At 42.4% G+C, this 25,598-nt stretch overlaps 1 protein-coding gene across 2 annotated transcripts in view; it reads left to right on the top strand.

Annotated features, from left to right (window-relative positions):
• Positions 1-25,598, top strand: part of hmcn1 (hemicentin 1) — a 105,251-nt gene that overhangs the window by 35,624 nt on the left and 44,029 nt on the right. For both annotated transcript variants that reach the window (XM_053644977.1, XM_053644987.1), the window contains exons 11-31: positions 464-733; positions 4,988-5,129; positions 5,237-5,364; positions 6,899-7,012; positions 7,107-7,265; positions 7,633-7,827; positions 9,153-9,248; positions 11,756-11,883; positions 11,978-12,122; positions 12,902-13,014; positions 15,227-15,386; positions 16,270-16,444; positions 17,360-17,487; positions 20,453-20,725; positions 21,196-21,291; positions 21,377-21,571; positions 21,824-21,951; positions 23,750-23,897; positions 24,192-24,318; positions 24,459-24,613; positions 25,266-25,544. In XM_053644977.1, coding sequence (XP_053500952.1) covers positions 464-733; positions 4,988-5,129; positions 5,237-5,364; positions 6,899-7,012; positions 7,107-7,265; positions 7,633-7,827; positions 9,153-9,248; positions 11,756-11,883; positions 11,978-12,122; positions 12,902-13,014; positions 15,227-15,386; positions 16,270-16,444; positions 17,360-17,487; positions 20,453-20,725; positions 21,196-21,291; positions 21,377-21,571; positions 21,824-21,951; positions 23,750-23,897; positions 24,192-24,318; positions 24,459-24,613; positions 25,266-25,544 — 3,354 coding nt within the window. The remainder of the gene's footprint in view (positions 1-463; positions 734-4,987; positions 5,130-5,236; positions 5,365-6,898; positions 7,013-7,106; positions 7,266-7,632; positions 7,828-9,152; positions 9,249-11,755; positions 11,884-11,977; positions 12,123-12,901; positions 13,015-15,226; positions 15,387-16,269; positions 16,445-17,359; positions 17,488-20,452; positions 20,726-21,195; positions 21,292-21,376; positions 21,572-21,823; positions 21,952-23,749; positions 23,898-24,191; positions 24,319-24,458; positions 24,614-25,265; positions 25,545-25,598) is intronic.

Below are 25,598 nucleotides of genomic sequence, written 5' to 3' on the forward strand. Positions count from 1 at the left end.
TGATGTAATTTGACTTGTTAGTATAATTAAACAACTTCAGCTTGAACAACCGTCTGCAGAGGCGATCAGGACCTGGGTTTAAGATTTGATGAGAGAGCGAGAGACGGAGACTCTGTGTCTTCTGGCCAAAGTGTAATAATTGCTTGCAGTGCAAATGTGCTCCACTAATCCAACTGTCATAGTGCGACTTGCGTTGATAAGTGACGAACTCATCCTCCCTCCCACCAAATTTATGTGTCTCTGTAGAATAATCCCTTCTCACATACTAATCCACTAATCACTCAGTTTCCTTTTTCCGCATCAATCAGATTTGCTGTCAGCGCCTAAGACAGATTCACACGTTTAAAGAACCCCCCACCCAAAAAAAACAAAAAAACAAAAACGTGTTGAACAGGTGAGAAAATCGACACTTTATGTGGAACCGCTTCACATGCTGAAATGTTGTGTGTTGATCTGTGTGTAGAGCCTCCACCGGACATCGCCGTGCCTTTCAACGTGACGGCGTCACCAGGCTCCGTTGCGACGCTGACCTGCGTGGTGACCAGCACCGTGCGCTTTAACCTGACCTGGCAGCGTGACGGCGTGGATGTCCGACTGGGCGCGCGTTCTCGGCTCACCTCCAACCTCTCGCTGGAGATCCAGCGTGTGACGACGGACGACGCTGGCTGGTACGGCTGCGTCGCCGCCAACGAGGGCGGCGAATCAGCCTCCCGCGTCTACCTCAGCGTGCAGTGTGAGTGTGCCTGCGCTCACCATCCATTCTTCACGTTGTACAGGCTGCCATCGTTCTAATGTCTCTCCAGTCGTAAAATGACCAGAGAGCGAAGGGACTCGACACGCGTCTCTAACCAGCCACAGACGCAGTAACTTGGCAGATGATTTGCGAGCTGATCACATGCCAAGTTACTGCCGCTCTGGCATCTGAAGGCGTGTGCGTAGTGCTCGAATTTCCTCACGGACGTTTAAGACGCAGTGAGATTTATGCTGCAGGAATTGATACTTCTGGCAGAAGAGAACTGTCAGCACTTCTCGAGCACCAGATTCATTTTCAGCGCTGCTCCAATATTTCACTCTAATAGCCAGGAAGTGTGAAAATGACTTACAGCCTAACCGGATCACTACAGTACGAGATCCGCTGCTCTTTCCATTCGTGCGGCATAGTGTGATTTTTCATTTCATGTTCTTGTCATGGTTATAAACTTATTAACTTATTCTAAACAGATGTACAGGCTGTACTAGAACTTAAAATTCCATAATACTTCTTATATCATGACTAAATTGTTACTGTAAAAGGTTGCTGCAAACCCGCCAACGTTTAAGCGTTTCGCCTAGGAATTACGCATTTTAACACGAATCTGGAGCGATCGACAGTCGCAGAGGTGTTTTGAGCACCCTGGAAACCCCGCCCCCTTCCTCTACCTCACATTAGTAATCTGTCTTCTGAGCGCCCTCGCTTCCTGTCACGGTAAACGGAGAATGTTTCGAGTTGAACTGGAATCTATTAACGTGTACTTCACTTGAATTAGCAGAATACCAGGACCAAATTTACAGATAAAAAAAAAACAGTAGTTAAAAATGACCCGTTTCCAACACGTTACTTGGTCTCTGGCACAACTTTATTATCTTGCCAGGTTATAGGATCTTGTTGTCATGGCAACACGTTATGTTTTTTTTTTTTATTAAGTAAGGATGTCGTCAGCGGCGCCCGGCGCAGGCGTTTCACAAATAATTAAAATGCACCAAAACGACATCGTATAGAACATTATCCTTTTATGAAAAGAACGTGTCCTCATATAACCTCGGAGTTTGTTATGCTTAGTTTTTTGTGAGTCAAGTGTTTAAAGAAAGACGTCGTAACATGAATAATGTTTGCATCTTATAAACTACATGTAAAGCTGTTTCCTCTTTCCCTTTTTTTCCCCCCAATATATCTGTTCCCTTTGTCTTTCATTTTAGTCCAAACTCAAGTTCTCCAAGTGTAGCTTCTCTCAACAAACAGCTGTCACACACTGTGTGTGTGTGTGTGTGTGTGTGTGTGTGTGTGTGTGTGTGTGTGTGTGTGTGTGGAGTGCGTAATAAGCACCTGTTGGGACCCCTGTGTTGTCCTAGTCATTATGAGCTCTTTGAAGTGGGACTGCTGACATAGTGAGGCCCGGACAGGTCAAAGACAACCGCCCAGAGTTCTTTCCAGTTCATCACCCGCTTACACATATACACAGATTCTCCCTCCCCCCCAAACACACACACAATATGCACTACTCCGCTGTGTGTTCTGGTCTATCTCTACTGTAACTCCTTGCCTTATTGTTACTCCACGGATTTTCTCCACGAACCTCCAGAACCATTTTAAAGCCAGCTATCGGTTTATTAACTATTCATTTACAGTGAAATACCTGAAATAACGGACACTCTAACGCACCCTACTGTCAGATCCGGTCATATCAGAAATCGTCTCCGAGGTCTGAGGAAGACGTGAAAGGTGTGTGAACGTGTAAGCTAGCCGCAGGCCGGTCGAGGAGGTGATGTTAGAGCGCGAGGAGGCGGGCTGAGCTGTTAAACGTCCGCCCGAGGGAATCCAAAGTCTATTAGAGTGAGCTTTAGTGACTAAGACTCAGGATAATTACAGCTTTATAGCCAGGCACAGAACAGCCTCTCAACAGCAAAGTATGACTGGTGGGCCACATCCGACCGTGCTAAACACGACCGCTCAACAGCCACATGGATAGGATGATGTTTACAGGCAGAATTAGCAGCGGGCTGTGTACTGCTATAGGTGAGACGCCAAAGAGGTAATAAGACAAGCGGTGTGTGTTTGCCGTGATGCGGAATCGCTGCAGGTATAAAACCCTGGGACGTCTGTTTTAAGTCGGTTTTATGCTTGGTATCACTTAAAAATGCTGGAAGTGGAACCCTGTCAGTACGTGTACATTTCGGGATCATGAATGGTTATTCGATTAGCGTTTCAGCATCCAGGCAGGAGAAGCCAAAACCACATTTTTGAGGGTTTTGTTTTTATTATCAGAAATCAAAGCTGCAGAATTTAAAAGCGAATTCTGTTTCTTTTGCTTCTTTGTGAATCAAAAACTAAACAGGAAAACAGGTTCAGTTTTTCTGAAACTTGTGGTTGTCCCTGATAGGGCCATAAATCAGTAGGGCTTAAATCAACACACCCGTGGTGCTTGCTATCAGCTAGCTTTGAACTGATTGTTCAGTACGTTTACACGGACAACAATAATCCGATATGAACCCGATTAAGACGATACTCTGATTAAGAAACTAGCATGTAAACAGCGATTATTGATGACCTTAATCCGACTCAAGTCATACTCGAAGTATCGAATTAAGACATGTGGAGTTTTCCTGTTTTAGTTGCGTTACAGACATGTACACACCTTAATCACACTATTCACGTCGTGTGGGAGTTTTCACCGCATTTTGTGACAGGACACGTACACACACGGCAGCGCTCAACCGTTTAACGGTAAACGAGAGCACGGCTGCGTCCCAAACCGCGTACTTGCCTACTATATAGTAGGCGAAATACATGTATTTTAGCTACTATGTACGTGGTTTGGGACGCAGCCCACGGCTTCAAGCAGTCGTCTATCTGCACGTATAGCATGACAAACAATTAACTGCACTCGAAGCTTTCGTAAAATTAAAAATAAAAACAGCCAAAACTGTATACGGTCCCATAACGAAGACCAACTGTATGTCGATACGTGAAATTCCGGAGGGGACGGCGTGACACGGTGACGTAATGACGTGTGACGTTAATCGCTCTATGTTCTATAACATGTAAAACGGGAACATGAAAAGAATATTCTAAAAGCGACTCATGTAAACACCTTAATCAGAATATTATCTTATTCAGAATAAGGTCAACAATTAGATGATTGCTGTCCGTGTAAACGTAGTCAGTGACACAGTGAGAAGATGAACACCCGCGATAACGGGAACAAATGCTCCACACAAGCAGTGTAACTATAAATGAATTGAAAAACTTTACATGTCATTCTTTAATAAATAAACGTTGTGGTATAAGGAGAATAAGCCACATGTCCTTTTATTTTAGTCCTTACATAAATCGCATTCGGCTACCACACGGAAAGCAGAGTGTCTGTAGGTCTGTCCAATCTCAAACTAGAATGAATAGCTAAGAAGATCTTTAGCTGTGTAGCTAATACTTTGTGATGCTGTACGTTTGTAAAAGACTGAGTAGCTTTAAGAGCTTGTCAGAACAGAAAAATAACATAATGATGTATACCATTATCGTCAAAATAATAATAAAAAAATTTTATATATATTTTGGATGTATCATCCAGCACTAGTCCTTTTTTTGGAGTCTTTTTTGAATGCAGTGCTAGCAGGGAGTAAATCAAAATAATCTCTGAATGTGCTACAATCTCCAACTCCACTGCCAGTATATTTGCAGAGTTTTGGAGAGTATACCCCCGATGTCGGCCAGGATTTGGTTTGCTTGGGTCTGAAGCATCCTTCCATATTTTCCCAGCCTCTCCTGAATCTACCGTATTTATATTCCAGTCTTTCAGAGCGAGTCGTGCCAGTTGTGGTCGTTCTTCGCCGAGGTGCAAATGCATGCCTCAGCCTGGGCCTGGGAAGCGGAACAGAGAGAGTCTGTAAATCACGAACGTGCCACAGGAAAACCGAAGCACAAAGTCCAAGAGATGGGCCTCTGAAGGACTTCTTGGCAGTTGTGAAAGAAAGAACAATGAAAGCACACCCTTGTGGAACGAGCTACACATCATGAAACCGAATCAGGAGGGTCTGGAATCAATACTCCTGCTTTTCCGAGAGGGAATATGAAGGGAACGCTCGCAGTTAAAAAGTCGAATCTCTGGAAAGAGTGTTTTTGTGTGTTATTGTACATGTGTATAGGGTTTTTTTTTTTGTGTGTGTGAATGTGGTGTGTATATAAATAACTCAAATTCAGTTACACTTAACGGACGCATGTTTGTGTCAGCAGCCCGGCCGATAGTGACGGTGAACCCACAGAACCAGACGTTTAGTACCGGAGATGAGGTGCGGCTTAAGTGCTCGGCTAAAGGCTATCCTGCACCTACAGTAGTGTGGACCCACAATGAAATGTTCATTACAGGCTCCAGTAGGTAAGTAGCTTGGCAAACATTACGCAACACTGAGCGTTTCTCCAGACTTTCTCTTTCTCTGCTTTCGGATGTTAACATGCTTGCGTGTCGCTCTCTTGTCTCTCCAGGCACAGGATGATCCCAGATGGTACGCTAGTCATCAGGAACACCGTGCAGAAGGACGCAGGGGTGTATGGCTGCCTGGCCAGCAGTGTAGCCGGGACAGATTCAAAGGCCGCTCTCCTCACCTACATCGGTCAGTAACGTTTGAGACGCATGGTTCGTGTGAATCAGTGTCGAGGACGTGAGGACAAAACCATGCAGGAAAGGGACTGGAGGAGTGAATAAAATTGCATTAGTTATTCTTGAGTGGAATGTACTGTAGGTCTTGGTGATGGTTTATTTAACCTCGTGATTAATCGTCATAACCTGATTTTTAGAGGCGTCACACGACTGACTAGAATAACTATTCCGACTATTTCAATAATAATAATAATAATAATAATAATAATAATAATAATAAATAAAATAATAAAATAATAATTAATAAATATAATAATAATAATAATAATAATAATAATACAAAATAATAATAATAATAACAACAATAAATAAATAAAATAATAAAGAATAATAATAATAATAATAATAATAATGTGTTGGTAATCATGCATTTATTTGTCTTATTCAGTTATTTTTTTTAAAATCATGGTCAGGGTTGTGGTGGATCTATCCCAGAAACACTACAGACTAACCGTGCGTTCAAGTCCTCCCAGAAAGTCCGTATTTACGAGTTGGGAAGTCGTAAATACGACGTCGGGTGCGTTCAAGTCACTTTGGTTGGAGCAAGATGGAGGCGTACCTTCTCTTAATCGACTACAGAAAAGAACAGCAAGGTTTTTTTAAAATCTATTTCTAGAAAACGAAGAACAAAAAATGCGCATCAGCTGTTTTTTTACTTTAAAAAAAAAAAAAAAAAAAAAAATGAAGCCGGCTGTTAACTTTATCGTTATGTTTTATATCGTAATTGTACAACTTGCTTGTATTTCAAGAACTTGCTGCGTATACCAAACACAAAATAACTGAAATCAGATTCTGAGACGAGTAAACGTTCGATGTCAGTAAATTTACCGTCCACTACAGACGTTGCATCTGTTGATTCCACCACGTTTACTTACCGACACGCCCACTCAAACCCCCCCCCCCCCCCAAAACTCCGAAACTCTGAGCTCAAGGAAAATCTGGTTTCCCCACTTGTAATTACGACTTGGTGGTGGCGTTCACGCGCTTTCACCTGGTAAATAAGATCTTTACGGCGTGACTTGAATGCACTATATGGCAGGAATACACCTCAGATTGGACACGCACTCATTCGCACCTAGCAGCACGTAGTCAATTCAACTGCTAGCATGTGTTTGAGAGTGGGAGGAAACCCCAGCAGATATGGGGAGAACATGCGAAACACCACACGGACAGTAACCCAAGCTCAAGATTGAATCTTCATTGATCCAAATCGATGTGTGACAACGTTGGCATGTTAACTGGGAAGATTCCAGAAATTGGACCCCGAGTGTTGTTGGGGGGGGGATTAGGTGAAAATGGCTGTCTCATATTTTTCGCAGCTACAACAAAACTGTATGGATACAAAAGCAGTAAGTGGGCGTGGCTAAGGTCCAAGTTAGAGGTTCCGTTCACATAATAACTGTATGAAAACAGATTTAAAAGGGATTTTTCATTAAGAAAGAACTCGCTTTTCCTGGTTAACTCGTTTCCTCTTCCTGAATCTCAAGAGTCTCCCCGGGTGACGGTACCGAAGAGCAGGTTACTGGTTGGCTTAGGACAGACTGCTGTCATGGAGTGTACAGTAACAGGAATTCCACAGCCAGAGGTCTTGTGGTACAAAGGTGAGGCGATACCTCTGCTCCTACGGTCAAATCTGCTGAACATAAATGTTTGTGCTAGCTTTAATCTGTTCTATAACACACACTTAACCTGCAGGTGACAAGCAGGTGAAGACGTCGCTGTTTGTGAGTATGGATTCGACCGGGGCCACTTTGAGCATTCAGCAGATCGAAGCGGCCGATACTGGAGATTACATCTGCGTGGCAGTGAACCTGGCAGGCACCGCACAGGCCAAGATCAGACTGGACGTGGGCGGTACGCAAACTACTGAGCTGTCATGTTAGCTTTTCAGTTATTTCATTCGGATTATGTGTGTGTGTGTGTGTGTGTGTGTGTGTGTGTGAGACTAGTTATGATCTGCAGTTTGTTATTCTTAATGCCACTCGTAAAATCTTAATGGAAGCGGTAACGAAGCATCGTAGAAACCAAGCTTTTGGTTTAGTGGATCTGATGAATTTACAGCATTATTTTGAAAAAAACAATAACCCGCAGTTTTAAGACATTGACACATCCATATCTGACTACAGGAGGCTGAATATTAGCTGAATTCAGCTTATACCTTTAATCTCTCTCTCTCTCTCTCTCCCTCTCTCTCTCTCTCTCTCTCTCTCTCTCTCTGTAGCCACTCCTCAGTTCACGAGACAGCCCTCCAACGTGGCTGCGGACATCGGCTCTAACGTCACCCTGTCTTGCCAGGCCCAGGGCCACCCCGAACCACGCATCACCTGGAGACGAGCGGACAACGCCGCCCTTTTCTCCCGTCGCCATGGCCACGGCTCCGTCACTCAAATGAGGGATGGAGACCTGCAGATAACTAGTGAATATCTCCCTAGCACTTAAGACTAGGACCACACATTACCTAAGCCAAACTGAACACACCAAGCTCCCACGAGAACACGTCTCGGCAAAATAGTTTTAGGCAAATTCACAATGACCTGCATAAATATTTGCCCCCGCCAAAATTTTCAACATATTGTAGTGTAACAACCTGGAATGTTTATAGCCCATATTATTGAAGGGGGGATAAAGTTGTGGAAAAGAAACAGTCAGGGTTATTACGCAAACTATATTTATTTTCCCTCCACTTTACTATTATGGGCTATTTTGTAGCCTCAATTAAGTAATCTCAATTAAGTCCATTTCAGTTCCAGGTTGTTTAAGGGGGCGGGGGTGTACAAATACTTATGCTACTTCGCAGTTTTCCCCCCAATTATACTATTTAACGTTTTTGTCAATGGCTATCGACAATAATTGTGTACAGATGTTTGAAAATGTCGTTTTTGCCCATGTGAACAGCGTTTAAAAAAAAAAATCCTTATTTGAACCTGCTCCCACGAGCACCATTAGATGGCGCTAGTATTTGGCTCTGTCTTTAGCTGTGAATGTGTCCGAATTGTTATGTGTAGGCCTGAGGAAAGACAGTGCAAGTAAGCATTTATTTGTGCTCCTGACAGTAAAGTGACTTGACTCAAGAGTAACCTCAAGCACAAAGGGGAAATTGAGCGCAGTCACAACAAACGGAAAACCGTAACAGGCGTGAGCAGGATCACGTCGTGACGTTAACAGGTTTTCCCGTCCACGTGAAAACACTGACGAAGGTTTACAAATTTGTCCACCTTGGATGGTGATTTTGAAAAGCTTTATTTACAGTGACCAAAAAGTTTTTCGTGTGGTCCGGATACCAAAATGCGGAGAAAAAGCTACATCGTATCCGTATTTTTGACCAGTATATACAACCAGACTGCAGCTTTAAGAGTGAAAAAAAAAAAAAATCTAAAAATGTTTCATAGACTCGGACTCAGGTCTACCAAAATTTGCTTAGAAGGCGAAAACCTTGAATCTGTGCCTCTTATATACTTATTTTTCTTGACCTCTTTTTTTTTTTCTTCCCCAGTAATCTGCAAACGCAGACCAGCCTGTAAATCATGATTGTAAATCACAGCTGTAATTGGGGTAAATGTTGTGGAATGTAACCCTGGCATTAAATGATTCGCAAGCGCGAGATACTATTCATACTCGCAGTACTGAGTTGCTTTGGGCTAAGCTCCTGACACTGACCCAGTTATTTAGACCCATTATTTAGTCTCAGTTCCTCTGGTGCAGCTTCCTGAATAACCTGGCTCTGATGGTGTTGTTTTATAGACCTTTGGGTTGAAGATGGGACCACTTATGTGTGTGAAGCTCAAAACCAGTTTGGCAAAATCCAGGCCAAAGTCAGAGTCACTGTCACAGGACTGGGTAAGAAATCTTACTTTTCTCTCTCTCTCTCTCTCTCTAATTGCTGAAATATTTACTATATATTTTATTCTAAATCCTGTTTTTACAACGAAACGTAATCCTTCAAGCTTAATGCACGCTGAATTCCTGTCTGGAAAGCCTCATTGAAATACATAATATTTCAGACTTTCCATGCGATTCTCCCTACACTCCCAGCTATCAAAGCAAAGGCACTGACTGATGATAAAAAAAAAAATGAAATAAAACAAAAACGCTCGGACCTGTGTGACTTCCGTTGGAACCTTAAAGTGCGTTTAAGCATTTTTTGTGAGATAAGCGGCAGAACAACAGCCTCAGATAACCTTCTTTATTACACAGTCCTTGATTAGAGTACTCTGACAGTTAGTCATTTTAATTGGTTAGATTGATATTTTACTCATATTCAGCTACAATAAGCAGTGTGTGTGTGTGTGTGTGTGTGTGTGTGTGTAAAAACATATGGATCTCCTAAATTCAAGTACTGTATATGTGATTAGGAGAACGTCTTTGCTTGTGTGTGCGTTTAGGAATGCATAAGAATGAATGGAATGTAGAAAAAAAAAACATTTTTATTGATCAAAGAGCTGGAGGAACAGCAATGACTCCCAGTGCAGCCTTTTTTAAAAAATTCTTTCTGGAAGATGAGTTCCCATCCCACAGGCCTGCTGGACTTCAAAGTTAGTGTTCAGCAGATGACCTGGCCCACGCTGAAAAAAAAAATCAAATCCGCATGCCTAATATGAAGAATGTAATGTTCTATATATATATATATATATATATATATATATATATATATATATATATATATATATATATATATATATATAGATATAGATATATATATATATATATAATATATAAAAAATGCAAGAACTAGCAGAGGCTCAGCTCATGTCTGTAAGTGTGGATGCATGTGAATAATTTTGTGTGTGCGTATGTGTGTGTGGTCTAACAATAATAGTGCCAAATGTAGGCTAAAGGTCATAAAATGAAGTGCTCCCATGACTCTGAGTTGTCCCATAATTCCCTGCTTTGCCCCACCGGCCCAGTCATGCATACGTTTTATACATCCTCTGGGTTAACCATGGAAACGTAACAGGGTGTATCTGTGTTTTCACTAAATATATCGCCCTGCTTGCGTATACAAACTGCAGCTTACGGCAAAAACTAAATGCACATAAAAAAAAAAAATAGAAGAGCTGCCCATCTGTGGCCAAGCGAGGAATGAGTGACATCATCATCTTCATACTCTCTCTCTGCTGTGAATCATAAAGACACTAGCCAATCACAGGTGTCTGAGCTTATGTATGCAGAAGAGGGCAGATAGCGCTTTCCTCTGAATGTGGTTGGTACCTGTCGTACTTGCACACTATGGTGTATGTGTACATTACTACTGCATGGATTATTACATTTACATCAGAAATGTTTTGTTTTTTTTTTAATGAATTTTTATTCTTGAATTAGTTGGTAAAATGTTGCCATACGGCAGCAACGTGCAGTGGTGGAAAGTATCGTATAGTCAAAAATAACACAAAATGTATGACATTACAATTCCTATTATGGCATTTTCCAGACTAAAAAGTTGAGGTTTGTTTGCCACTTTGTAAGCAGGTAAAAGTTCTATCTTCTAGAAAGGAATTACAGCTGTAAAAAGGATGTGGATGGATTTACTCACTCAAAATACATACAAAAATTAAGATCCGAACATGTTTTGGGTGAGTAAATCCATCCAGTCTTTCTTTAAGAGAAGTATCGTTTCGCTGAAATTCTTAATTATTTCTCTTTAAACATAAAATTTAGAAAATAAGGTGCAAGATGTTTGAAATGACGACAGTTTTATTTTCTTTGAATGTGAAAAAATGTAAATATACTATTAGAGAAGCCGAGTGTTAATTTTTTTAAATTGTTTTAAAGTGTTTTTTTTTTTTTTTTTTTTTTTGTGGCTATGTCGGCCCGTTTCAATTCATGAACGCACACACTACAGTTCCGTTATCGTATGTTGTTACATTTTACCATTTAACAGAGTACTCAAAATATATAAACCTGTTTAAATGGCAAACAAATCAATGGTAACTCCTCAGATGGTGTTTAATGTTTTTTCCTTTCCGAAGTAGTTTTGCCTAAATATCGAAAAATGAATCGTATGAATCATTTTGAGAGCTCTCCGCTGATGACCTTCACCATGCCATGTGATTGCAGAAAAGGACGTGCAGACAGCACTTCCTGGTCATGTGACATGGCTTTTTAAAAATATTTTTTGCATATGTCGAGGCGAAAAGAGCTCTTTTTCCAATTACATAGGAAAAGAGTCGTTTTTTTATTATTGTTTATCAAAAAATTGGCGACCGATTCATTGTTGCCAAACGGCAACACAATACATTAAAGGATTTTAAGGACAGTGTGAGAAGTGATAAAGTTTGATGTGAGTGTACGGTCACTTTAGTATGTGAGTGGTGTGTGTGTGTGTGTGTGTGTGTGTGTGTGTGTAGTTACTCCTGTGATAGCACTGAGTCCCACAGAGGTCAGTGTAATAGAGGAGCAGCAGGTCACTTTACCGTGTGTGCTGCTTGCTGGAAACCCGCTGCCTGTGAGACACTGGCTACACGAGAACACCCTGGTGAGATTCAGTCGTATATCCACCGTTTATTAGCGCTCCTAATGCTGCTTCTTGTATCGCTAGATGGGTATGTCTGCAATGCCTCTGTGCACAGGTGAGCTCGGGACCGTACGCGAGTATCCGGCGTGATGGCAGTCTGCATATAGAGAGAGTCAGCGTGCAGGATGAAGGACAGTATACATGCGTGGCTGAAAATGTGGCAGGAGCTAGCAACCGCACCACCACCGTCCACGTATACGGTAAGATGGGACTCACCGGCTACTTTATAATAAACACACTACTGTTAATGCTGGGTAAGTAGCCACTGGATAGCCATGGATGTGGTCAGTAACAATACACACACACAGGCTGTGGCATTCAAACAATCCTTGATTGGAATTAAAGGACCCAAGAAAACGCTCCCCAGACTGTTCCAGCACCAGCCTGAACTGCTGACACGAATCAGGTTGGGTCCATGGGTTCATGCTAAATTCTGTGATCCATCTTTATGTCCCAGCAGAAATTGAGATTTATCAGAATAGGCAGTGTGTTATCCCTTTTCGGTCAGTCTGTGCACACTAGATCGTCAGATTGACAGAAGTGGGACCCTGATGGTGGTCTTCTGTTTTTCTAGCCCCTCTGCCTCAAGATTTTGGGCATTCTGAGATGCTTTTCTGCTCACCGTGGTTATTCGAGTTACCGTAGCCTCGCTGTCAGCTGCCAAATCAACAAGGCATTTCCACCAATAGAACTGCTACTCATTGGATGTTTTGTTTTTGTTTGTTTTTCATGCCATGTTTTGCAAAACTCTAGGGACCCGTGTACGGGACTCTTGACCTGTATCTGCTTGATTTTATGCATTGTGCTGCTGCCACATGATTGGCTGATTGGATAACTTCAAGAATGATCAGAGTAAAGCATGATTACAGGTAAACCAGGCATTAACCTGTTAAGCCATTTCTTCTTTTGTTTGTGTGTGTGTGTGTGTGTGTGTGTGTGTGTGTGTGTGTGTGTGTGTGTGTGTTTGTTTCTGCTCCAGTGATGCCCACTATTCAACATGGCCCTCAAGTGTTCAGTACCATAGAGGGAACTCCCATTTCTTTGCCCTGTCGTACCCATGGAATACCCAAACCAGACATCACATGGGCTAAGGTATAACTTTCTCCATCTTTGTTTTTCTCTCAGATCTCTGTTCTCAGCTGACAGAAGTAGAACCCAAGGAGATCTTCTTTTATTCGTAGCTCATCCGCCTCAAGGTTTGACCAGTTGTGCATCCTGAGATGCTTTTCTGTGCATCACGGTTGTAACGAGGGGTTATTTGATTTATCGTAGCCTTCCTGTCAGCTCAAACCAGTCTGGCCATTCTGTCTGAGTTCAAATTTCTGCTGAATCGACCCCTTGGTGTGAATGAGCTTTTTATACCTGAAGTTTTCACCCACGAAACCCAAACAAATTTGTTTTAAAATGTTTCCCTTGATTTCTTCAAATTCTATTCATGTTCAAGTTGACGTTATTAATACGTGTTACACAGTACATATTCAAATGGCCCGTCGAGTCAAGTTTAGGCTTTTAACTATAATAACTAAAGAAATATTATGCCAACAATAGTAGTTGTTGGTGAACAGTAGTATCGTTAAAAAGGAATAATTAGTGGCTGTCTGTAAAATAAAAACGGACAAAATAGCGAGTTTACTGTTGACTCAGACCCAAACGGTACAGAGACTCAGTACTCCAGTCTCAGCGCACCTCCATTCAGGTTATGTACGAGGGGAATTTGTCGTCTATTTTTTATTTTTTATTTTTGTGGAAATTTATTTCTAACGCATATTTTAAAGTCTTCCAGTTTGCGCAACGAGTATCTGTGACTTGGCGCTGTGAAGTTAGGTCGAGTCCAGAGAGCGGCATAGGAAAGTTCTGTTAAAGCCACATCTGGACACGTGTGCCTCATAATTTATTTCTTTATTTTTTTTTTTTTTAACTCAATGGACTTTCAAGACCAGCACGGGTCAAGTCGAGTAGGAATGCCGAGGAAGGGTGAATCAAGGAAATGTGCTACTGAAACACACTTTATATCTGCTTGCACTTAGACAAAGCATACAATGTACAGTATGTGATGTTTAGATATACTGATCATAGGAGGTATGCTACTCTTTTTTTTTTTCTTCTTCTTTTTTTTTTTTTTTAAATATAAGCTTTGCAGAAAGCCTTTTTTTCTTCCTCTGTCAGTACGATGAGTGCTGTTTTGAAGCTCGCAAGGCAAGGTCGCCAGGTCTCTGCAAAATCCCCACCTCAAGTATATCTCAACAAAACACATCAAAAGACCAGATACTTGCCCAAGAAGGTCAGACTTTGTATAAAGAAGGCACAGTTCTCTTCTCTTTTTTTCCCCCCTCAGTTTTCGCATTCACAGTAGTGTGCAGTAGTAATACGTGGGTATTATCCACTCCGTAATTCCCCTTTCCCCTCTTCTGGACAAGTCAAATGTACTGTACACTGCCAAAAAAAAAAAAAAAAAAAAAGATGTCTTAGCAAGTGGAAATATCTTAAGTATGGGCACATGTATCTAATATTTCTTATGAAATGATTATAAGTCAAACATAAGATAATTTATCCTGTTTTAGTTTAAAGATACGTTTACTCAGACTATAAATTGCCAAGTTTTATTGGCAGACATTTAGCTTTCTATCTGCCAATGGGACAAAACTAGTTCAAGCTTAAAATGTGTAAAGTCTACAAATAGGTTGAATAATCTTAGATATGTTGATGTGTTGATGTATTATATATATATATATATATATATATATATGATGTATTGTCATCTTATAACAGGAAATATTAGATAAATCTAGTGTCCTGGCAACCTGCTCACAGGACACAAAGACAGCGTTCATTAACTTGATACAAATCTGAGGATAGGAGAACCGTCGTCTGGAGCAGGAGGTTTAGCTTTTATTTAATTGAAGCCACTTGAACCAGATAACCAAGGGCTTTGTGGAGAACGTGAACGTAAACGCCACGTATGTTTGATGAGTGTCGGAGACAGTAGACGGATGACGCGCGAGATCTTTTCTCTGCTTGTAGAATAAACATATAAAGCAATGCTTCTGCTTTTCCATTGACTGCTTGGGCAGTTTGCTTGAAATGACTGTCTCTTTTTAATCTTTAGGTTAATCTAGGGTGCCTTTCTTTTTAATGAATGTGGTGGTAGTGTCAGCCAGAAGCCGAGTCTCCATCACTCCGATCTAATGTAAATAAAAAAAAAAACAAAAAAAACAGTCTCTGTAGGATTTGGAAAACAAACGTGGAGCGAATTATTCTTGTGGTTACTGTCCAAATCCTGTTGGACGCTACTGTGTTGTCACAGCATGGAGAGCCGCTGGATCTGAGCAGCGGCGCGTTCTCTCTGGAGGAGGACGGCAGTCTGCACATCGCGTCCCCAGGGGGGAACGAATCTGGAGAGTTTGTGTGTACAGCCACCAATGCAGCTGGATACAGCTCCAGAAAGGTCCAACTCACTGTCTACGGTTAGAGCCTTGACTCATATCTGTCTCTGTGTGTTCTCTCTGTCTCTGTGTGTTCTCTCTCTCTCTCTCTCTGTCTCTCACTCTCTGTCTCTGTCTGTCTCTCTCTTTCGCTCTCTCTCTGTCTGTCTCTCTCTCTCTGTCTGTCTCTCTCTGTGTCTCTCCCCCCCCCCCCCCCCAAATAAACCAATAGGTGTGAATCTGGACTGAGTTGTAACCGGCCTAGAGGTGTCTGTGTGTTCTCTCTCTCTCTGTTTCTCTCTCTCTCTCTCTCTATCTCTCTCTCTTTCTCTCTGTCTGTCTCTCTCTATCTCTCTGTCTGTCTCTCTCTCTCTTTCTCTCTGTCTGTCTCTCTGTCTGTCTCTCTCTCTCTCTCTCTCTCTCTCTCTCTCTCTCTCTCTCTCTTCTACCCCCCCCCCCCCCCAATAAGCCAATAGGCGTGAATCTGGACTGCTTGTAACCGGTCTAGAGGTGTTTTGAACTGTCCGATCCGAACTGACAACCTCGAAGCCCTGGTTAAGGGAATTTGGCCTCGAGACAGAAAGTCATGGATAACCAATTAATAGTTCTTAAACACTCAGGTGGCTTAAAAAAGAAGAAAGTGTTAATGGGAACATGCTTCATTTGCTGTTTATTCATGAGAATGTCTAAGGGTGTCAATAATTGTGACATTAAGTCTTTTTTTTTTTTTTATCTTAACCTTCAATTAACGGTTAGATTTCGTCTGTTCAGAGAGCGACGAGACCATTGTTCCAGTGCAAAAAATATATATATCACTAAACATTTTTTAGCGTGGCAGGGGGTTGTAGTAGAGTGGATGGGTCTGCTTTCTTCTTTGTCCTTGTGTTTGGTTTTGTCGTCACTTTGTGTGTGCGTGTGTGCTCAGTGAGACCCAGGCTGAGTGGTGGTGGAGATGGAGAGCGGTCAGGATCAAGAGAGCCGTTAGACATGTCGGTGACGGTGGGCGATGATGTCACTCTCCCCTGTGATGTGCAGAGTGTCCCACCCCCCATCATCACCTGGGCCAAAGACAAGCAGCTCATCTCCCCTTATTCCCCCAGGTAAACATGTACACACTTGCACATCTGTACATACGCCACCCACATAGGGAGGGCTTGGGGGGGGGGGGGGGGTTTGAGGATTATTGAAGTCTGCTCAGAGTTACTTAAAATGTTAGTACCGAACATGTGGAAAATGCTAAGAAACAACAGGGTGCGATGTTAAAGGACATGAATCAATGACGTTAATCGTTTTCCAATAACATCCCAAAATGTTTTATTCCTTTTACATATGCTTTTTAAAGGACAACACATCAATTTCTTTTCTCTTGATGTTAACAAGACAAAAAGCTTGTCATGTTTGTCAGTGAGAAACCAGAAAAGAGTACATTCCTCTGGCCTGAAGACTTTCCTGTGGTGGAAAACGTACAGCTGACACTGGAGACTCCTTCCAAGAAAAAAAAAAAATGTTAAACATATCCTCACAGGAAATTCTTCACAGATAATGAATCAAAACCTCAAACAGAATCAAGCATTCAGTAGTGTCATGTGGTGCGATGTGTTACGAGGGTGACCGTGTTGTTGCTTCGGGGCCTTTTCTTTCCCTTGTTTTCTTTTTCCTTTGTTGAACCGCCACATCAAGTAATTTATTATTCGACGTGGAAACATACACATGTTGTTCAAGTTTTACAACAAATTGTACGCTGATTTTGTTTGGCATGAATGTGGCATTCCTAAAAGTCACAACCTGAATTATGGATTAAAATGCCACGCCGATCGATTTCTCCATCTTTCAGTTTAGAGCACGTATATATGGAATTTTTGGAAGATTGCCAGAATTTCTCATCGACTTTTTTTTTTTTTTTAAATAGGGGTGTTGTAGGCAGTGTATGCGAGGTTAGCATGGCTCTGTGTCTACAATGATGTGTTTGCCCCACTCTGTGCATTAACTGCTAGCACCCCCTGTCTGTCTGACAGACACACTCAGCTGCCCTCAGGCTCAATGAAGATCACAGAGACACGCGTGACAGACAGCGGCACATACCTATGTGTGGCCACCAACATCGCCGGCAACTTCAGCCAAGCTATCAGACTCCGCGTCTACGGTAAGACCCGCAACGGCGTCATTTATCAAATGGTAACTTCTTACACGAGTATCGACATCGCTGCACTACACGTGATCGGAATCCTCATGATGGTTTCTCTGAATTGCATGCATAATAATATCGTTAGCAAAATATCACACATTTATCGGAGTCATATCGCAGTCCTAGCTCCTAAAATAAACAAACTGTACTTAATTTAACAGTACTTAATTTAAAAAAAAAACATCTTCAGCTGTCTAGTAGAGTGTCCGGAGATGCTTTTCTGCTCACCGTGGTTGTAAAGAGTCCTTATTTGAGTTACCGTAGCCTTTCTGGCCATTCTCTTCTGACCTCTCGCCAACAAGGTAAGAGAGATCAGACGGAACTGATGCACTGGATGTTTGTTTGTTTGTTTGTTTGTTTGTCGCACCATTCTGTGTACACTCTAGACATCTCAGAAGATCAGCAGTTTCTGAAATACTCAAACCAGCAACCATGACACGATCGAAGATACCGAGATCACATTTTCCCCCAGTTTGTTTGATCTGAAGATTAACTAAAGGTCATGACCTGCACCTGCTCCCTGGATCTTGGCTTGAACGAGAAGGTGCTAACAAGGGCGACTTGTATTAGCCAATCCATTAAGCGCTGAGGCGTTTGAACCTCAGCGTACTCTTAGCAGCTTGGCTTAGAACTGGCTTTCCGAACAGCTGTGCGTCACAAATCCACCCCTCTTAATATAAAACCCACGCTGCCTCTGTAAGAGCAGTAGCATGAGGTAACGCCACAAAAGCATCACTTTGTTGGAGAGATCTTTAGAGACGATTAGGTTTCTGGATTTGTTTTGGCTTGGTCTTCTGCAGTAATTGGTTGCAGCTGGGTCTTTTGAGCAAAGACCCGAGAGTGACTAAAGAACGGACAGATAAATACTCAAATATACAGTGAAGCACATTAGCACGTTGTTTCGTAGTTTTAGTTGACATGAACAAACCTACTACACCCTGGTCGCACCCTTTTTTAAGGGTGCTGTATCATGTCCAAAGGTAAGCAGCATAAAACATCAATGAAACCGATGAAATTCTGATCAGCCCCAAATGAACATCAGCTCATCGTGACTGCATCCTGCTGGGATAGCCGCGGTCTATAAGGAGCTGACGGAACATCTGCGGAATCTCATTGCTGAACGCTACAGATCATGAGAAAAGAATATCGAGGGCGTTGGACGCATCACGGAGCACTGTGAAGACTGCCGTGGAGAAAATGTTGCACCACAGGGACGTTGACCATCCAAAGACACGGGAGGTTACCATGTGACCTATAGCAACGTTTATAAAAAAAAAAAGAGTCAATAAATAAAAGCTACTAGAATTTTCTGGTAGACATATGTTTGGTATAAAGACAGCACGGAGCATTCAAAGAACACCATACCTTACTGTGAAGCATGGTGATGGTGGCATCTTGCTTTGGGGCTGCTTCTTTTCTGTTGTATTACGGATAGATAGGATAATGACTAGCTCCAAATATGATAATGAGTCTTTATTGATCACATATACATTACAGCACAGTGAAACTGTTTTCTTCGCATACCCTAGCACGTCAGGAAGTTGGGGTCAGAGTGCAGGGTCAGACATGATACAGCGCCCCCTGGAGCAGAGAGGGTTAAGGGCCTTGCTCAAGGGCCCAACAGTGGCAGCTTGGCAGTGCTGGGGCTTGAGCCCCCGAGACTTCCGATCAGTAACCCAGAGCCTCAACCGCCACGCCACCACTGCATTTGCTAATAAAAAAATATCATTCTTTATTGTTTATAAAAATTGGATAATTTTTTTCTGACTACTTATCAAATGTTTTTGCTTGAATCTGATCGGTTTTAAGGTCACATTAATGATGGAAGACCGTCTGCCATGAGATTATCTTAATTTCTGTCTTCATATGACCTCACCAAAGCCTGTGATTTCAATAAGCGTGTGTGAATGTTTTATATCCACCGTACACGCACTTCCTCACGCACACGAATACCTTGATAAATCACATTACACGCATGGAAATGTGCGTCCGTGCGGAGTTCGCGCAGAACCGTGTTTACGCACGCTTGATAAACGAGGCCCCCGGCGACGCCTGTTAACCTCCTTGCAGCAGGAGATATAAAACATAAAAGATCTGTTGTCCATCGCAGAACCCGATTCAAGCGGTCAGATACAGGTAACAGCTGACTCGTAAAACTGCCAGTCAGAATCAAATCCCGCTGAGCGGGAAGTTGTATGTAGTTTATTACACTGCCATGGCTGTAATTCCGAATGGAGACCTGCTGTTGTCCGTTCTAAGGGATCTGTCTCTGATTTTAGTCACTCACTCATTTTCATGGACAGATATTGCTTTAAATTCTTCTAATGTTTATACCAGTCGCAGATGTTGGGGTTTTTTTTTTTTTTTTCCTCCCCCGTTTGATTCGAATGGAATTTTAAAACTTTATTTCCCCCCTGTGTAGCCCGCAGATGGGAAGTGCAGCGTCCACATGTGTGAGCATGTACGCTTATGGAGACACGTTTATGATGACTGAGGGTGTTTCTCACCTTGTGTCTCTACAATTAAGCACGAGTTTTTGGAACGGTTTCGATTATAGCGATCCGGGAAAAGACGAGCAAGGAGGGCAGACGTTGAAATCGCGGAAGGCAAAGCCGTGAAGCACCGCATGATTTGTACCCTGTGATCGGTTGGCACTCCGTCCAGGGTGTCCCCTGCCTCGTGCCCCGAGTTCCCTGAGATAGGCTCCAGGCTCTCTACAATCCTGTGTAGGATAAGCGTTATGGAAAATGGATGGAGAGATCTGTTGTACAGTAAAGGAAGATGAGCTCTAGCCTTCAACACTCGCAGCTCAGAATCGACGCGTGAGCTTAAATAATTACTTCAACCCATAACCTCAGCTCATCTTCATAAGCAGAGTTTATTGTTTTAAATTCAACTTATTGCGTCCGTCTTTGTGTCTCAGTGCCTCCACATATCCGGCCGGGTCCACGCGTGATGAAGGTCCAGGTGGGACATTCCATAGACCTGACCTGCGTGGCGCAGGGAGTCCCTCAGCCCGCCGTGAGCTGGAAGAAGGACAGCATGGCCCTGGTGGCAGACGGGGCTCACTACAGTCTCTCCCCAGATGGAACTTTGAGTGTCCGACAGGTGGTACTATCCGATGAGGGAGTTTACACTTGTGCGGCCAGCAACGTCATAGGACAGGACGAGGCCAGTATTCAGCTGCAGGTACAAGGTGAGCCATCGTCCGTGCCTGATCGTGGCTGAACATCAAGAAGCTGTTCTGGTTAAGCGCTATAACTCACTCAAGACATCTAGACATCTTTGGTTGCTGTTCTGTGCTGCTAGCAATGTATTCCTCATGCTAAGATTTATGTCGGAGATGTTTTTATCAGGTTACTTGTAGAATGGATGTGAATTATTATTATTATTATTATTATTATTATTATTATTATTTTTATTATTATTATTAGGCATATACATACAGTATTTACTCATCCTGATCTGTAATAATATCTACTACTTCGATGCAGACTTTTTATGGAAACCAAGACCTTTTATAGGCATTTCAAAAACACTTCCTGGTCACACATTGTTCACAAAGTGTGTTTTCACACGTAGAGTACGGTAAGCGCATATTGACGCTAAATGAGCGAAAAGCCGAGCTAAAGCTCTTGTGCACGTCCCTGTCGTTTGCTCCTGTAGTTCCCCCCGTGGTGGAGGTCTCTGAACCCCCTTTCAACAGTCCACTGCAAGAGAGGGTGGCAAATCAGCGCATCGCCTTTCCCTGCCCGGCCAAAGGTACCCTAGCGTCCTCCGCGCTTCAGCAGAACGCAGAGCTGGGTGTTTTCAGTGCTGCCTTATAACACATTCTCTGATCATGCAGGTTTGCCTCAGCCAGTAATTAAGTGGTTTAGGAACGGTCAGGAGCTGACGGGGAACGAACCCGGCGTGTCCATCTTGGAGGACGGCACCTTACTCATCCTGGCCTCGGTGTCACCGCTGGACAACGGAGAATACACCTGCACGGCCGCCAACGACGCCGGCAGCACCGAGAAGAAGTACCAACTGAAAGTCAACGGTAAATCAATCAAAATCAGTAATAACTATTAGATTTGATGCAGTACGTAAGAATAAATAGTTCATAATAATCATTTAAGCGAATCATTACAGCAGGCTTAAGATAAAATCAAGGATATTACAGTATTGAAAACATTCCACTGTGCTGCGGGATAGCACTGGGAATGGCCAAGTTAATTATACCAAGTCTAATATTTCAGATTTTCAGTCTAAAAGGATCTCCAGTTTCCAGTTTTTTTTTCGTCTTTTTCAGTGCCCCCTGACGTGCGAGATGGCCTGCCATTAAACGTCTCCGTGGTGATGAACCAGCCCACCAGTCTGGTGTGCGACGTCACCGGCACCCCTCCACCAGTCATCACATGGTTTAAAGATGGCGTCCCGGTGTGTAACCTTCCGCCATTCACTCATTCATTTACTCATATGAGGAATAAGAAACTTCACACTGTAATATACGTAATCGATAGAACGCCACAGAGGGTTAGTCGTACTAACAATCTGTAATCGATTAACGACCGACGCTTAGTAGCGCCTACACAGTGTGGCTCAAGGTCCCTTTCCAGAACCTTCACTAACTGTCCCTCAGTGGTGGAATGAACTTCCGACCTCAATCTGGACCGCAGAATCTCTCACCATCTTCAAAAAACAGCTAAAGACCCACTTCTTCCTTTAACACCTAACTAACCCCTAAAATTCCAACCTCACATTATCCTGAAAAAAAAACCGATATACACGTCTACTCTGTGCACTTTGCTTTCCTAGAACTCAATTATAAATGTTGTAAGGTAGCACTACTTTGTATTGTGTGCTTGATATATTGCTTTGCTCGTATTTCCTCATTTGTAAGTCGCTTTGGATAAAAGTGTCTGCTAAATGAATAAATATAAATGTAATGTAGTTAAAATAGTAGGCGACGGGGTGGGTTGATTTATTTTCCAAAACCAGCACGAAGCGGAGTGTTAAAGTGTCAGAACCCAAGAGAAACAGTGCTGTGGTATAAAAACGGAATGACGGGAACGAAGCACTGAGGCGGCTTTTTTTACTCAGGCATTTAACTGTAGCTCATCGGGGTTTCCAGTGCACGCTCTAAATTTAATCACGTCCCCAACATTTACCACAAAAATCTCCTGAGGTTATCCTGTAGGAATCAAATGCAAGAAGACGTTACAAGAGGTAAAAATTCTTTTCATTCCCAGAAAAGCTCTTCTCGAATAAGCTCACTCCCATCAAAGTGTATAAACAGTGTTGTACGCTTTGGGTTTCTTTATTCTTAGGAAAAAGTGTGCACCACTAATACACGATAGCTTGATGAAAAGGAATTAGTCAGTGCTGACTAAAACCATACAGCGCAACTAGTAACGTATTGTACGCTTGTAAATGATACGAATCATTTTATATTACCACTACTGTAGTAGTTCTTAAAAGAAATATTTAAAAGTAAGACCAAACAGAAATTTCTCAATGCTAGCGCTCACTTATTAGCAAACAACACACAAATTCCAAGGGGTCTTCAAGCACCATGTTGAACTGAGAATTACTAAATTGTCAGCCGGTCATTCCAAAGTACTTGATTTTTCAGCGGCATTTTTGAAAAATTCTGATGCTTTCTTACGGAAAATGACTTTGAATTGGCGAAATCGCAATCACACGAAATAGTTCTGCACGGTCTTTCGCAGTCATGTTTGTCGGGTATGAGCTGTACTCGTGTTCGACGCACGTGAATCGAAGTTGTGATGATGTCACGTGACGCGACTCGGCCCAGATCTGCAGAAAATGACCTGCAGTCATCCCGGACGGATTGATTTGAAGTATCTGAACAAAGGCAGTAAACAAACTTTTGGTTTATTTTTTTAAAAAATGAGTCAGAAAAATGAAAGCTCGGAAAATGAGTACACCGTTTCCTGTCTTGGTGTGCAAGTTGCCAGAGAGCAGGACGTGTTTGTTTAGAATTCGACTCGAGTGCGAATTTTCCGTCCATCAGTTACGCAGCAGATGTGCGATGTTCTCCGAGGAAATGGCCGCCCTGAAACACATTAACTACGTACAGATTGAAATATTTGCCATGCGTTTTTGGTGATTCTGGTGCTAATTTGAATAATGAAGGAATATTAATAATAGCATATTAATTATAATCTTGATTATACATGTTGTTCAGGGTGGATTTGTGCTACGGTTTGTTCAGGTGGTTGCCAGCAGTAACGTGCAGATCCTGCAGAGAGGGAAGATGCTGAGATTGCTCAAGGCTGCTACCGCGGACGCAGGCCGATACAACTGCAAAGCCATCAATGTCGCAGGAAGTACCGAGAAAGACTTTCATCTAGATGTCCTGGGTGAGTCTGTATACTGTAGTGTAACAGGAAATGGTCAAGATCTATACGTCAATGTAGAAACTCAATAATTAGGTTTTTGTAGTAATGTAGTAATTAGGCACCTGTTGATGGAATGTTTCTATCTCAACGATTGCGTAACTTTTTAATCACCATTTGTGATATTATTACAGTTCACTAGCTACATTTATGCACTTTTAGATAAATGGGATTCAGGTCACATTGAATGTCACGATATATGATTTCATTGTACATGCCAGATAATAAGCTTTACTTGTAACCGGTTTTCTTTGCCAGTTCCTCCTAGTATTACTGGAAGCGGTGGGTCACGTGACCTCTATGCTGTTCTCAATCAGGAGATCAGCTTGGAGTGCAAGGTCAAAGGTGTGCCCGTTCCCACAATCCAGTGGTACAAAGACAGGAAGTGAGTTGCCCAATCAAAGTTCTTATCCTGTTCTTATTGTTGCGTGCCGTCCAGACACCCTACCCATAGCCCCACCCAAATTTGAACCCAGGTTTTTGTTTGTTTGTGTTTTCTCTGACCTTCCCATTCTTTGTTTTTAGGCTGTTGTTTCTGGGAGACCCCAACGTCGAAGTGTTGGATCGTGGCCAGGTGTTAAAAATAAAGAGCGCCCGATTAGGGGATCAGGCGCGCTACCAGTGCAGCGTCACCAACTCTGCAGGAAAGCAGTCCAGAGACTTCAACCTCAGTGTCTACGGTATGTGTTTCTCTCTCTCTCTCTCTCTCTCTCTCTCTCTCTCTCTCTCTCGCTCTCTCCCAATAACAACTCGGAACGTTTTTGTGACTACTTTTATTCAATTACTAACGTATTCAAATCTTAAATGCAAGGCTCGGACACTCTGATAGAACACAAAAACCTACAGACCGCCATGATGGTGTAAAACTGTCAGTATATTTTATCGATAATAGCAAAAGAATACATCAAGTATATTTTTGATTATTTAAGTATTACAGTTTAGGCTAAAATTACTTGGACAACGACGACCGTCCTATTCACTCCCACCAGCCCCCTACGCTTTTTTGCATTTAAGCTGTATTTCAGCCAGAAATGCTAACGTGGACAACAGCGAATGGAAATTAGTTAAGCTTCAGTATACTCAGTTTCAGTCAAAAACTCTTAGCCATTGACTTTGTTGGACCAAAGATTAAATGAGAGATTTTCTTATATAATAGCTAAAAGAATGCTTACTTGCAGATAAGTATTGCTAATTATTGTTATTTATTCATAATGCTCAAAAAAGTATACTTGGCAACTCATTTATTATTATTATTATTATTATTATTATTATAATAATTAGATAAAGCCAAATTCTGGTGTGAGTAATTCTGAGCTTCATGTTTCCTCTTAGTGCCACCCAGTATAAAGGGAGGGAACGTGACCTCCGAGGTGACTGCTCTTCTGCATAACCCGGTTACTCTGGAGTGCGAGGTGCGTGGCGTGCCCCTCCCAGCCATCACCTGGTATAAGAACGGCGAGGCGATTCTGTCCAGCAGGCAGGCGCAGTACGTAGACCGCGGCCACTTCCTGAAGATCTCCCGAGTGCAGGTTTCCGACGGCGGCCAGTACACCTGCAGAGTGACCAGCGTGGCTGGAACGGCCGACAAGGCTTACGAGCTGGATGTCTACGGTGAGCTTGGTCATTATTTCTCGTTTCAGACTTTTGCGTTACTAGCATATTCTC

The sequence above is a fragment of the Ictalurus furcatus genome, chromosome 2, assembly GCF_023375685.1.
Source record: "Ictalurus furcatus strain D&B chromosome 2, Billie_1.0, whole genome shotgun sequence".
Classification (NCBI taxonomy): domain Eukaryota; kingdom Metazoa; phylum Chordata; class Actinopteri; order Siluriformes; family Ictaluridae; genus Ictalurus; species Ictalurus furcatus.